Genomic DNA, 14,485 nt, shown 5'->3' with positions numbered 1-14,485 from the left:
TGTCATTTGGCTCTCCTCCCTCTTAGAAAGTCTAATCTTTAGTTCCAGAAAAACTTAGGCCATTGAACTCTTTACACATAGAGCTGCGCTTGTCAGGAGACTTTGTTCGTATTAAGCTTTTCACGCAAGCAGGACTCTCAGTCGGCGTTGGCCGAGGCAAGGTTGGTGTCTCTTGGTGCAGCAGGAACTGCCTGTTGCCTCTGATCAGGATGAGGTGCTAAATGTAGTTCGGGCTGGGCCTGGGCGGTGGTAGTTGGGATGGGAACAGTGGCTTGGTTTTACTTAGCTGTTCGATCAGTGGGTTTTGTTTTTGTTGTTAGAATATATGCTTTTCTGAGGTTTGTATGTACTAACCATCGCCCTTCCCCACGTCACAGAATGTCACATTAAAGCCCAGGCAAATTCTACTCTTTCTGTTCATCTGTGTAGGGAACTCTCAACTTTGGTGGGATCAGGGTGGGCAACGGACCGACAGAGGAGGATGCTGAGATTATTCAGCATGACCAGCTCTCCACCCATTCAGAGGACGCAGAGGAGGTAAGATCAGTGGTGCGGGCTTCCTCTCCTCCCACGTCGGGTCAGCCCTAGTCTTGTGTCCCTAAGTGGCCTCACTCCTCCGCTCCTTGAAACAATGAAAACACTAATACTGAGGATCGGCTTGCTTTCTGGACCTCTGAGGGCACTACAGCTTTTTCCAGTGGCCCCTGCTCTGAACGCCAGGTGTTGCCTGCAGAGCCCGCAGCAGTTGTGTTCTGTTGTCCGGCTTCCTGAGTTCCAGGCGACCCACAGTACCCTGCACGCAGATCTCAGTTATTGACTGCTCCCCTCGGGGCCGAGGCAGAGCCAGCCCCAGCGCCCCAGCTCTTACTGCCAGAAACCCAGGCCACTTACGGCGGCTCCTTCATCCCTTGCCCCTCCCCAGAATGGTTCCCGTTGGAACTTTAATCAGTGGGACTTTTGAATTCCTGTTCCACTAATGTGCTCTTGTTGCAGACATTTTATGGAGCCTTTAAAAAATGTGACTTGCCTACTTTTTAGCCAAGTTTAGTCTAGTTTAGCCAAGCTAGACTTTTCCTTAAACCACCATTGGATTTTTTAAAATCCAATCTCCTTGCCTGACCGTTCGTACCACAAAGCCTCTGAGCTGAACTTTTGAACCTCATCTATTCAGTATATTCTTTTTAAAACAAATAGAAAAGGAGTTGAGGACCCAGGGGACTGGACTTTGCAGTCTGACTGACCGCGTCTGCTATGTGTATGACTTTAAAAATAAATTGCAAGGCTTGAGATGCCTTTTAAAAATTAAGTACCAACACTCTGGTCCTGCTGACTTTGCTCTCCGTTTGTGCTGAGGAGGCTTGCCTCCAATGTCAGACCATTTAACATTCACAGTCCCCACGCCCCCGCCCCCAAGAAGCAATCAGTAGCCTTGTGCTCATGACTTGTGACCTTGTGTGTGGCATGGCTTCCCACTAAGTGTAAATTTGTGTTTTCAAGCCTACCGAGGATGAAGTGGTAAGAAACAAGCTGGCTTTAGCTTCATGTTTATCTGGGGCTTCTCTTCCCGTCCGTGTGATCACTCTGCTGTCCCTGCTGCATCCTGGGGCCACACATGACACCCATGTATTCTGCATCTCACTGGCCATTTCTAACCAGTTTGTGAACCCGTGTTCTGAAAAAGCTCATCTCCATTAACTGCATCTCACGTCAGTCACCTCTGTCTTTGTTTCATTGACTTTGCTGATCTAATGCCTTGAGAATGGCTTTAAAGGAGCTACAAGTAATGTCTGCATTGGCATTCTTGAAGTGACTCCCCTTGGGAGTTAAATCCCATTGGCCCCTGCCTTCCTCTCCTGTGTTGTTATGTATGGTCGCTCTGCCCCGGGAATAACTGTTTCCTCCCTGCTCCTCTGAGTGCTTATGGGAAAGCTCGCCCTTCCTCCCTGTCTGAGATGCAGCCAACCTCTTCCTGCTGCCCTCATTGGCTTGATGATGCTTGGAGTGAGAATGCTGGACGTTCGCTTGGGGTCAGCTTTACCTCCACGTGACCCAGTTGGGAGGTAGACAGTTTTCAAAAGGAGGCTTTGCCTCTCAGATGCATCCCAGAAAAAACAATCCATCTGTGTGAAAGGAGTTCATGTTATACCAGTCACACATAGAGGACAACAGAGAGTAGAAAGAAAGTTGGCTAAATATTCTGGCCACAGCCAGAGTAGAAGGCCTTCTAGCTCAGCAGTAGTTCATTTAGCAATATACAAGTTTTGAATTGGGTTTTTAAAATAGGCCTTGCTGCACTGTTTGCATCTTCCCCCCAAATTTCTCTCTAAAATACCCAGACCTGTGAACCTTTCCCTTTCCTGGCTTTCCTGGTCCTCTCTAAGGGGGCAGTGGGATGGGAATGGGAAAAACCTTTGCTGTTCTGTGTGAAAGCAGACAGTTGTCCGTCTTCCAGAAGGCCGGAGAGGCTCCTTTGCTGGCATCTAGGAGCTTCTGCGTTCCTCTGGACCACTCATCTGTGCAGAGCCACAGGCTGAGCCGCCTGGAAGGTCCCTGTCAGCACAGTCCTCACGTGTAGCCACGTCCCAGGGGAGTTGACATCCAAACAAGATGGACTGGAATTCAGCCTCCCCAGTCTCTGGCCCCCCAGCTCCATCAGAGGTTCAGTTTCCCACAGCGTCCTAAGTAGTGAGGACATTTTATCATCGTTAGGTACATACACAGTCTAGTTCTCTACAGCCAGGTTTAGATAGCTGTCTCAGTTACCTAAATACGTCACAGGTGGAAGCAGCAGTCCCTCTCCCTGGGGCATCAACAGTCCAGCTGCAAACCAGAGCCAGGCTCGGCAGTTGTCTGGGAAATTTTTGAAGGCCGTAACCACTCAGCAGGGGTCAGTGGGACCTCTCCCCACTGTGTCATCTCTCTAGGTACATTCATCCAACCCATCCATTCATTCACCCTCCATGTGCCAAGCACTCTGTTTAGAGCTGCAGGAACTGAGAGAAGAAAAACAAGTCCTTGCCTTCAAGGAACTCCCAAATTTAGGACACAGTCTGTGATCAAGGTGTGCCCAGGATGCTGTGGGAGCACAGGAAGAGGACACCTGACAAACACTGGGGTGGGGGTAGGGAAGAGGAGGCCTGGAAAGGGCTCCCTAAGGAGATGATTGCTGAGGTTAGCTTGGTCAAGGCGGCGTCTCTGGAGGGAGAGGGAGGGAATGCGGATGCATCAGTATGTATAGTTATCATAAAGATACAGAGGCTGCGTCATCAAGATGCATTTCGGGGATAAACAAGTATTCAGCTTGGCTGGAGCTCGGAGTCAGGAGTTGAGGGACTGGTGAGAAGTGAGGCTAGAGGTTGGAGGACACCAGCCGTAGTAGAATGTTTGGGTAAGAAGGAGCGTCAGAGGGCAGTGAAGCTGGAAGTGACACAGCGCATGCCATTGCTGAAATACCCTAGTGGCGGGTAGAGGGTGTATTGGGTGGGGGAGGGGCACAGTCTGAGAGGAGTCGGGAAAGAACTGGGAGGCCTGAAGGCATTTGCAGTGGGAGTTGGAAAGGAAGGGACCAGTATGAGCTGAAGGAAGTAAAAGCTGCAGGCCCCAGCGCCTTCATGAATGTAGGCAGTGCGAGTGAGTGAAACGTCAGGCTCGACTTCCAGGTTTGGGTGCCTGGGGCACTAGTAGTGACCCCCTGTTAGACATGGGACGAGGAGTAGAAGTAGGTCTTGGTGGGTCAGAGGAGAGCAATCGATGAGTTTAGTTTGGGTGGCATCGAGTTTGAAGCACCTGTGCTGCAGCAGGAGGAGATGTGGCACAGCTGGTTGGAAACGGGCAACACGGAAATAGAGGTGTCCATTTGTAAGCCCCTCCCGGCGTGGCCACTGAAGGCCCGCGTGGCAGTGCTACAGGAGAGACGTTAAGGGCTGAGGCAGGAACTCCAGCACTTAAGGAGGAACCAAGAAGGAGGCTGAGAAGGAGCATCCAGAGGTAGGAGGAGAACCAAGAGGAGGTGAGCCTTCTCAAGAGGGGCCAGGACAGGGCAGTAGTGGCGGACACCGCAGAGGCTCAGGTCACAGGATGTCTGTGAGACCTCCCGGCTGGGAGGTAAGGGGAGCGCGCGAAGGAGGCGCGCGGAGCCGAGAGGGCGCAGGAGGTGAGGGGCAGGCGCGTTGCGGCAGCGGGGAGGTGGTAGAGAGTTAGACGGGGCGTCTGCAGTGGTTCCGGGTCAGTCGTAGCGGACTCACGTGGGGCAGTGACAGACCTCTAAGCGCTTGCCTGGGTTTCTCGCTTAATTCCCGCCCCACTTAATATCTCCCCCCACTACGTAGATAAGAAAACTTACCCAAGGTTGCAAAGCAGGAAGTTGGGAATGGAGGAGAGGAAAAAGCTAGAGCAGTGCCTGGAAGGGAAGCTGTTCATGGGAGAAGCTCAAGGTGGAATAAAAATGCTGCAAGGGGCTGGTTCTGGGGGAGCCCGCACTCGCTGCTTTCTCAGGGCTCTTAGCTAAAGCCCTGCGCTCCTTGGAGCTGGGGGCCTGTCCTTCCTCAGAACGTGGGCTTTGGTGCGACGGCGAGCAGTGGTGGCAAAGAGCTCTTAACGGCACGTTGGGGTTCTGGTGACTGTGATTACCCTAGTTTTCAGGGTAACTAGGAGACTTGGAAGAGCCTGTTTCAGAAGAAAAGCCCAGAAGTACTCTGGGTGTAGATAGTCAAAGGTGAGGGAAAATGAGGCAGAAGCCCAGAGGTGGCGAGTTGGAGCTGGCCCCTCTCCCCACTGGCCATGCCTGTGAGGCCTGGGCCGTTAGCGCCTTACCAGCCAGCCCTCCTCTCCTGGCCCCATGTGATTTCTCAAGACCGTTCTTTCTGGTATCTTTTGGGGATGAAGTCATGTGAGTCTGCAAAGAAACTGGTGAAAAATAGACTCTGACCTGTGGGCAGGGCAAGCTGGGGAGGCCCACTGGGCAGTGGCCCTGTGCTCCTGGAGTCTGGTCTGGACCACGTGGGGAGGGGCGGGGAGGCCCCAGGGAGGGGAATGGCCCACCTCCTGGCCTTCAGTGGCTGTGGCCCCACCCAGGAGAGTGAGGCCCGGAAGCGTGCCTGCGGCTTCTCTAGCAGCCTGGCTTGGGGCAGCCCTAACAGGGAGCTCCCGGAAGCTCGCTCCAGCCCCTCTGCTTTATGCTGCAGATAATTTCCGATGTTGAGACAAAAACTGGAAGAAAGGGAGCGTGAGGAAAACAGAAACAACAATACACGTTCTGTTTAGTCTTCATCATGTGTCCAAGTAGGAATTTGTAAAACTTTTGCTAAAACGTCCCTGTGTGATCTTTTCAGAAGTCTCAAAAGTAAAAGGAGGTTATCTTGCCGCCAGCGTGTTGTGAAAATAAGAAGTGGCTGCAGAGGCTTAGTCTCCAGGCGGTTTCCAGCCTGGTGGCCTGTCCCCTGACGTACGACCTGGGGAAGAGCCCTTCCTGCCCTCCTGGCTCATTCAGAGGAGGGTGCTCCGCTCTCAGGCACCGTGAGGTGGAAGTCAGCCAGAGCAGGTGCTCCCAGACCACTCTTACCTCGACAGGCAGCCACTCCGGAGCTGACAGCCTAGTGGGGAGAAAAAGCAGATGTGTTGAGAAGAGTCTCATTAAGATGTAGTTCATTAAAATGTGATGTATTGAGGGGCATGGGGTGTCCCAGTCGGGGGCTCAGCCAGGCAGGATTTCTGGGGACGGCACGGCTGAAATCCCCACCAGGAGTTCAGCACCGGGGGCTCCAGGCCCATGTAGCCGTTCGTGCCAGCGCTCAGAGCCCTGCACACGCCCCTCCCAGCCTTATATCTTCTCTCTGATTTCCTCCCATGACAGTTTGATTTTGGGGACACCATGGTCCACCAGGCCATCCACACCATTGAGTACTGCCTGGGCTGCGTCTCCAACACCGCCTCCTACCTGCGGCTCTGGGCCCTCAGCCTCGCTCATGCACGTGAGTGTATTTCTCTCAGGTCAAAAACTATGTTTCTCCCCTTCTCCGGGCACTCCCTCAGGTGGGGGCTTAAAGAGAGTGGAAATTATGTAAAGCCTCTGGAATTATTGACTCCTGAATCCAGAGAATGATGTACAGGTGGGAGGATCAGTGCTTTTGCCAGGTTAGCTGGTAAGGTCGCAGAAAGCCAGGGGCCAAGGAAGACTGCGATTGAGGGATGGCAGAGCAAAACGCAAGGCCTGCAGCACCCCTGGCCCAGCTGAACCGGATGTCATGTCTCTCCCCGTTCCGCAGAGCTGTCTGAGGTGCTTTGGACCATGGTGATCCACATCGGCCTGAGCGTGAAGAGCTTGGCGGGAAGTTTGGCGCTGTTCTTCATCTTCGCCGCCTTCGCCACCCTGACTGTGGCCATCCTCCTGATCATGGAGGGCCTCTCAGCCTTCCTCCACGCACTGCGGTTACACTGGTGAGGGGCAGCGCGGGGCCGAGGGTGGGGACGTGTCCTTAGCTGCACCGAGGGCAGTTTTACTCCTGTCCAGAATGCAGAGACACTAGGAAGTATCTTTCACATCCTCATACCCGAGGACGTACTTGGTAGTGAGCCTCAGGAAATGTGCACAGAAGAGCACAGCTCACTTCCACAGCTGCCAGGGAGGGTTCTCTGGTGAGTGTTGTCACAGTTGCGCTCCCTGTCTTCAGCCTTCTTCAGTGCTCTTGATTATGGCTTAAAAGATCTGCTGGGGTTTTTTGTTTGCTTGGGGGTTTTCGCACTGGCATATAACTCTCTCCTGTCTTCAGAGCAGTGAAAGCAGCTCTGGAACAGATTCTACGTCCAGGAAAGTGCTAGGGCACACTGCCCTCATTTCGTCCCCCTCATTCTGTCATCGTGCCGGTGTCTTTGGGTAGGACCCCTGGCAGCTCTGTGGGAGTAGGGGGATTCTTGACTCCATAGCACGCTAGCTCAGTACACGGAAGCAGCTTCTTCTGAAGGGCAGGTTTTGGATTTGTTAGTTTTCTTTAATGTCGTTTTTGGCTCTTAATGGCTCTGCATGGAGATAGCTCAGTCCCAGGGAGTGGGAGATCTGGGGTCTGGTCTGGACTGTGACTCCATGACCTCAAAGTAAGGTTGCCAGGTTTAGCAAATAAAATTACAGAGCACTCAGTTATGTTTGGATTTCAGATAAACAGGGAATATTTTTTTACTGTATTTCCCGAATGTCCATGGGACATACTTATACTAAAAACTGGGCATCCCGTACTTTATCTGGCTACCCTACCTCAAACCCTACATCTTCGCGTCTCCATTTCCCCCTTCACATTATGATTCTCCCTCTCTTTTGTGGTCCAGTGGCTCTGGAAGCTCTAGACCCTCTCTTCAGAGAAACACCCCCCTCAATGTGTGCACACACAGTTTTACCAGTTTAGGGGCTCACAAACTCACTGACCCTACCTTAGGACTCCCTAGACGAGATGATCTGTGGTGTTAATGACCTCAAGGTCAGAAGAGGGCCATGACTGTCTCTCTCCATCACTTCTCGAAACCTGAAGAAAACCAAAATCTGAACCTGAGAAACCTCTTCCCCACTCCCTTTATCTTTGACTTTTCTCCTGGCTTGTTACAGCTGAGCCTGCTCAGAGATTCCGCCGTTTGCTGTTCTGAATTACAGAGGGGAACATGAGGTGTGTAAGGGTGAGCCGTGGCCGGGACTTACTCTTCCCTCAAAAGCTCCTTTAGAAGAGTCCGTCCTGCTGCGTCAGTACACGGTGCTTTCTCAGGCCTGGCCCTCTCCTCCTGCCTCCCGTCCCCTCCCCGCCCAGCTGTTGTTTACTGGGAGCCAGGAGGCTGGCCACGCTACCGCTACCGGCTCTCAGCTTATCAGCGCACGCTTGCCCCAGCACACTTCCTACGACTCGGTGCGAGGGGACGTCTGTGCTGCCGCCCTGGGGTGACTCACTTTTTCTTGCCCTCTTGGCTTCCTTTCCTATTCCCTTCCCCGCCTCCTGAGCCCTGGGCTTGAGGGAACAGTTACCACGCCACCTTGACTCCAGCCCAAGTGGGGAGCCTGTTGCATCCTCCCTGGGTGGGTGGGAGCAGCCAAGGAGCTGGAACGGACCTGTGAGAGCAGTGAACCAGGCACCACGGAGCACGGAGGGCCGCCTGGGCTCAGGCCTGTTGTCCAGAATGAGCTGAGGCGGTTGGGAGGTCATGCTTTGCTGCCTGCAGGATTACTTCTTCCTCAGGCTCACCTGCGGCCTTCGAGTGAAGGTGTCTTCCCACGTCCTCATGCACGAGCCCAAGGAAGTGACAAGTGGCGAGAGAGCAGGCTTCAGAATCGGGTGACCCGAGTTTAAATTCCAGCTCTGCCGGTGCTGGCTGGGTGACCCTGAGGAAAGCACTCACCTCTCTGAACCTCACTTGCTCTCATGTGAGAAGAGAGGATAATGTCCACGTGACAGGGTTGCCGTGATTAAGTAGGAAATAATGCACAGACCAAGTGACTGCCACGGTGCCCTGGCACACCGTAAACCTGTGTTCAGTTGCAGACGCGGCTGCCCTGCGGAGAGGGCTGTGGCCCCTGTAAAGATCTGCTTCCAGTCCGTTAGAGAGAAGGGAGACCCCAGGGGGATGCACATGATACCACTTGAATGCCTCGCAGATGCAGTTTGCAAGGAGTAGTCTGGTCAGACATATTGTACTTGCAGGGTGGTGGGTGGTTGCTGTTGTTTGGTAGTGGAAATATTGGGTAGAAGAGAAAAAACAGTGAAAACTCCTTTGTGCAACTTTCAGAATCCCATCACTGGGGGCCTGTTTGGAGCATCTCCCCCACCACCAGAAAGGAGTGAATGAAATTGGTGCTCATGCACCCCCTCCTGGCCTAGTGTGGACATGCCTCGAGGATTCCTGGGTCTTAGTCCAGCAGGACTGCAGGAATTCCGAGTTGAGGCCATCCTCTTGGGGGTGGGAACAGCTGGGCCCACTGAAGATGGCTGCAGGGACATTGCTGCAATTTTTCCCGGCGTCCAGCCTAGGCATCTTCATACCTGTCACTTTACCCCTGGTGTTCAGCTGGGGTTTCTTGATTCTGATGCAAGGGCTGCCCCATTACACAAGTTCTGGGTCTCTTTGGTGGGGACAAGAAGAAAAACCTGTGATTTGAAAGCAAGGATAAACCACAGGTCTGAGGTTCATGTAGGGTCGTGAGGAGGCAGGTGACATCTGGAAACAGCAGTGAGCGGGTTTGTGCACCCGCCTGCTAATTCTGTCTCCTCCCGAGTTACGTCTGTCTCTTTTCCTCCCACCAGCTGTGTGTATTGTGCTTGGTCTTCTTGGCTACCATAATGAGATGTCTTTTCTTCCTCAGAAAAGGCAAAGGCAGGGGTATGATTTGTGGTTTTCACTGTGGACACCGGACTGCTATTAGCAGAAAGACCGTCGCCCCATGGCCCGCCTTCACAGCAACCTCATCCCTTCCTAGCTAACGGATTCCACATGAACACTCACAGACTGGGGGCTAAAGGGACAGATTTGGGGACCAGTTTGTTGTAAGGAATTCAGTGGCGCCACAGCAGGACCCCGCGGGGTGGCTGCCCAGGAGAACGAGAACACCTGAAGTGTGACCTCATGGCCTCGGCACTGCTTGGAGAGGGACAGAACCATCTTTCTAGAACTGCCTCCCCTCGGTCACATCCCCACAGGCAAGGGAGGAGGCCCAGGCTTTCCCCTTCATTCACTTGAGAAGACATGGTTTCTGTCGTGGGGCAGGAGCACTCTCTCTCTGGACTCCCAGTTAGTCCTTCTGGGCCACTGGGTTGCCTTTTCCAGGTGCGGGAGCTGGCGGGGGTGACAGAGAACCCCCTCTGACTGCCTGAGGCTCTCCTCACATCTGCTGAATCCTGAGATGCGTTTTAGTGGCCTGGGGCGTGGCGGGGTCCATGGAGGTGCCCCGAGCAGAGCCCCTCAAGAAGGAAGAACTTGCAGGGCAGCCAGTGGGGCCCCGCTGTGCCCCGGCCCAGAGAACTTCGTGTTTATCCTTTCTCAGGAAGCACCCAGCTCCCGGCTGGGAGGGAGGAGAGGGCGGGGAGACCACCAGGGAAACTGCTTCCAACTTTGCGCCGGGAGGGTGAGGTGAGCACGGCTGAGAAGGGAGGCGAAGTCAGGCTGACGCTGAGATACCCAAGATGTCCCTGGTGGGGGCCACCCTAAGTCACCTCGAGCAGCAGCTGGTGGGCAAGGTGGTGTCAGGTGGTGTGTCCGAGGGAGCGCCCATCTGCTCACACAGCAGAACTTATGTGCCCCCGTCCCAGGCGTGTGTCCCCTGATGTAGATGAGGCAGGCAGGGTGATGCCAAGAGAAGGGTGGTGGTCCCTCAGGCGTCTGAGAACGTCTGCAGCTTCTCCATTCACCCAGTCTGGAGTTGGAATTGTTTGTGTGATGAGCCAGCCAGAGGTCAGAGTTCCAGATACCTCACAGACCCCAAGGTGAGTTGCCCACCGTCTGGCTGTACGCTGTTGAGCGGAGTGAAATACCATTGCCGTGTGCAGACACAGCGTACCCAGCGTGGAGGATTCAGTCGTCACAGCAGTGGGCAGGAAGCAGGAACCTGCCCCCATCCCCACCGCATTCCCCCAGAGGAGGCCTCAGGAGCTGGGCCCTCTTCTCCAGGTGTTGGGGCTCAGGGCTGAGTCCTGTGACTGACTGCAGTTTGAAATACCCTCTCCTGGATCGCATTTACTCTGAGGGAGGCTTGGCCGAGACCCTGATGGGAATCCTCCAGGGGCCGGGAGGCTTTGGGGGCCTTGGTGTGGCCCCCAGAATGTAGGGTCGGGGAGAAGGCTGCCTGTTCTTACGCCCGCACAGAAAATTCTGTTCCCCTCTTCTCCCCAGCGGGTGGAGCTGGCCGCTCTGCAGTCAGCTCCTCAGCCAGCGCCCCAGGGCTGAAGGGGCCTCTGAGGACATCTCGGGGCTACCAGCAGACAGTCCTCTTCCCACTCCCTTTTCACTGATTCCTCCCTTATCTCGGAGGGAGGCCGCCCTGGCTGAAGGCTGAGTGAGGGGCATGAAGGTGGAGAGCGTCTTGGCGCCCTGCTGTGCAGTCACAGTCAAACTGCTGCCTGCGGCCTGCCCCAGGGATCTGGGGCCCCCAGAGTCACACAGCACTGAGTGGAAACTATTCCTCAGGGCAGCTCTCCTTGGCTTTCTTATCCTCTGAATCATGCATTTTTCTGCCCATATTTGGTGGTGATTTGGTTGCTGGGCAGACATCCAGGACGAAGTCGCAGGCTGGCTCTGCATACAGGCGTGTGCTCCTTCCTGCCCCCTCAGAGTTTGAAGGGCCCAGGGAGACCATCGGGGATGGATGCTGGGCTGCCGGGGAAGGGAGCTAGAGCTGTTTTTCCTTTCAGTCCCCAAGAGAAGAATTCTTTCCTAGATGCTTTTGTAGTCGGAGGATGTTTTTGCCGTTGCTTTGAGAAGACTTCCCCTCCTAACTTCCCCCTTTCCTGGGAATTTCCTCCCCTAAGTCGAAAGCCTCCACCGTTCACTAGCAACCCTCCCTTCTCCTTCCTCCCCCGAGAAGAGAAATAAACAAGAAAACAGTGGCGCCTGCCAGGGTTCCTTGCGCTGAGCTGGTGGCTACTCACAAGCTTCCCTTGGAGGTCCGCTGTGGGCCCTGCCAGGAAGGGGGTGTTGGGGGGACTCTTTTTCATCTTTAGAGGCTCAGGCCAGCTGAACGTTTTTTGCGCATGGCCCTCTGCAGAGAGTTTTGCATAAACACACTCTCCGCTGAGCAGGACGGAGCAGGAACTGAAGCCAAACCAGCGCACTGGTGTGCACTCTTGCCGAGGGCAGGCCCTGGGCGTCACGAGTAGGAGGTTGTGTTAGGATTAGGGTTGTGTGTGCCATGAGCAGGCCAAGGTCTGGGCTTTGTGGGCGGCAGGAGGCTCGGGGAGCTTGGGGTTGGGTCATCTTTCTGGCCCAACTGTGGAGTCCCAAAAGGTTTCTGTGGAATGATGAGTCTCCTCTTCTCTTTCTCCAGGGTGGAATTCCAGAATAAATTCTACAGCGGGACGGGTTTCAAGTTCCTACCCTTCTCCTTCGAGCACATCCGAGAAGGGAAGCTTGACGAATAAGCCCCTCAGGGGGGCTGTGCGCCCTCTGCCCTCCCCACTCCCTCCACAGTGATTAGCTGTGCTCCGCTTGCCGTTGGTTGTGATCCCTGGGTATCAGGGCATCTGAGTCATCCCTGCCACCCTTCCCCCAGCCACCTGTGAGTCATTTAGATAGACCCAGCCCTTCCTGGGTCCCCTGCCACCTCCAGCTTTGTGTGTTGTAGTGCAGTGATTTTTCTGGAGAGAAGCGGGCCCGAGCGGTCACTCAAACGCACTCCCACTGGGCACCCTCCTTGCCCTTCCAGCCTCTGTCCAGCCCTTCCTCTGCCCCCTGGTGGTGAAGCCGTTTGTGCATTTACACAGGAGCCCAGAGCGCTTGGAGGGAGCGCCTTCGCTGTCCGCACCCAGACTTTGAGCCCCTGCTCCTGCCACTCTCCTTCCTGGTTGGGGATGGAGTGCTCTTGAACACTCCCCACTCTTGGATTAGCAGGGGTGGGTCCAGGAAGGTGGTGTTTCTGTCCTCTGCCCATCCCCTCTGGTCTTCAATGTGCTCGTTAATCAGGAATTCAGCTGGACCCAACTGTGCCAGCGTGCGTGGCTTCTCCCTGGCAGCCCCAAGGGCCCCTGGATACCCTGCACCACCTTCCTGACCCCCACCCTAAACTCACACCCTTTCCTCCTCCTTCCCAGAATGCCCCTTTAGCACCCAGCATAACATACACAGCAGGGTGGACCCAAAGCAGAGGTCCTGGCTGGCTCCTCTGGTGGCTGCTTCTCAGGCCATGCGTGGGCCACAAGCACGCCCTCGGGGCAGAGGGTCCAAGTCCATGCTCTTTCCTGGTGCAGACCCGGAGACCTTTCCCCACCCCCAATCACGAGTCTTGAGTGCGGAACTGTAGTCATCAGGGCTGGTTCTGCCTGCAGACCTGCCTTGCTCTGCCCACCGGCGCCCCTCCCCACTTCCACACCGACCCCAAGTGGAGCAAGTGGGTCCTGGGCAGGGAAAGTCAATGTCATTTACCATTTGCTGATTGGAGGCAGCTGGCAGGGCCACCAGTGCGTGCAGTTGTGAGAGCTGCGTGGCCCTGCCCTGTCAGGGCTGGTGGGGAGCACCCCCAAAGGGCCACCGCCCCTGTCGCCCCCACGCCAGGACGTAGATCTTGGGGCCTTTTAATCATGCGTTGGCACAGCAGCCCTGGCTGCCTCAGCTAAATCGATCCCCGTGCCTTCAGTGGGCGAGAGGACCCCCCGCAATTGGTCGGCCCCTTCCCACCCCACCCCTACTCCCTGCTTGTCTGGGAGCTGCTTAGCGCTGCTCACTGGACTCTCCCAGGCTGGGCCGCCCGCCCCAGCTTCACCGCGCAGTAGCCAGTGTGACCCGACCCAGCCCTTGTGCAGAGCCCCCTTCCTTCTGGTCCCTGTGGTTTACATGATGATCTTTGCTCTGTTTACGGCGGGGGTTTGAAGCAGAGTTCTTTATCAGGAACCCTGCCCGAGGCCCTTCTGTTCAGACATTCCTGTGCGGAATAAAGTGTGTTTGACTCTGTCAGGGAGGCTGCTTGTCTGCGTGCCTACAGCCCCTAGCCCCTGCGTCACTCAAGGCTCAGCCCTCCTGAGCCCACCTAGTATCCTTACACCTGCCACTTCCCTCTGCCAGCATTTCTGCTTTTTCCTCTGATCAAAGACCGCAGTTGCAGTGACCCTGGCCAGGCAGTTAGTTTGTGAAATTCTCACCTTATCTCAGGTTTCCCAAGGGCTTTCCCACTCCCTGAGCCCCACTCCCTGAGCCAAGGCAGCTTTTCAGACACTACCCATGTGGGGGAGGGGACTTGGGGACCCATCTCCGTCCTGCTTTCTGCACCACACACGCAAACAGCCAGGGCAAGCAGGGACCTGGACGTCTGCCCACCCTCCTCTCCCTCTTCTGTGAGCGTGCTCTCCAAGGCTCAGCAGCCTGGCTATTTTGAGCCCTGATTGCCTCTGGCCTTGGTGTAGGCGGAGGCTCGGCGTAGGGTTGGTTCCTGAGGGCAGCTGGAAAATTCGAGGTGCTGAGGCAGGCAGCCCAAGAGCTCAACGGGCTGTCCTGGCAGGCGGGGTGGGCCAGGGCGGGCGCCTCCCCCTCCTCACTGCCATGTAAGGTGACCACATTCTTTCTCAGCCCTCCCTCTCCATTCCTCCCTCTTGGGGCCTCCAGGGCAGGGGCTGCCCAGGAATGTGAACAGCAGCCTACCAACTGCTGCTCCAGGAGGAGCAGGAACACCCTGTTCATTCCATGCTCCTCAAACCCTCTCCTCCCTGACAGGCCACCTTCCCTGGAGCAGCCCTGGGTACAACACCCAGCATCCACTCCTCAAAAAGCTGAGGGTGGACATTCAGGTAAATGAGCCCTTTTAACCTCTTCTCTGTTA

The 14,485-nt window shown here is 55.3% G+C and overlaps 1 protein-coding gene across 11 annotated transcripts in view; it reads left to right on the top strand.

The window, feature by feature from the left end:
• The window catches only part of ATP6V0A1 (ATPase H+ transporting V0 subunit a1), an 81,156-nt gene extending 67,533 nt beyond the window's left edge, over window positions 1–13,623 (top strand). For 4 of the 11 annotated variants that reach the window (XM_033410738.2, XM_033410737.2, XM_004282821.4 and 1 more), the window contains 5 exons: window positions 430–537; window positions 1,498–1,515; window positions 5,852–5,969; window positions 6,264–6,435; window positions 12,005–13,623. In XM_033410738.2, the coding sequence (XP_033266629.1) occupies window positions 430–537; window positions 1,498–1,515; window positions 5,852–5,969; window positions 6,264–6,435; window positions 12,005–12,098 (510 nt within the window). In that variant the 3' untranslated portion in view covers window positions 12,099–13,623. Of the gene's footprint in view, window positions 1–429; window positions 538–1,497; window positions 1,516–5,851; window positions 5,970–6,263; window positions 6,436–9,331; window positions 11,496–12,004 lie in introns of those variants that run through there. The other 7 variants (XM_004282820.4, XM_033410739.2, XM_033410742.2 and 4 more) reach the window with 5 other exon arrangements.
• The last annotated feature ends 862 nt before the right edge of the window (window positions 13,624–14,485 follow it).

Source organism: Orcinus orca, chromosome 19, assembly GCF_937001465.1.
Source record: "Orcinus orca chromosome 19, mOrcOrc1.1, whole genome shotgun sequence".
Taxonomy (NCBI): Eukaryota; Metazoa; Chordata; class Mammalia; order Artiodactyla; family Delphinidae; genus Orcinus; species Orcinus orca.
Note: the sequence above shows the minus strand (reverse complement) of the source record. Positions and strands in the feature narration are given on the sequence as shown.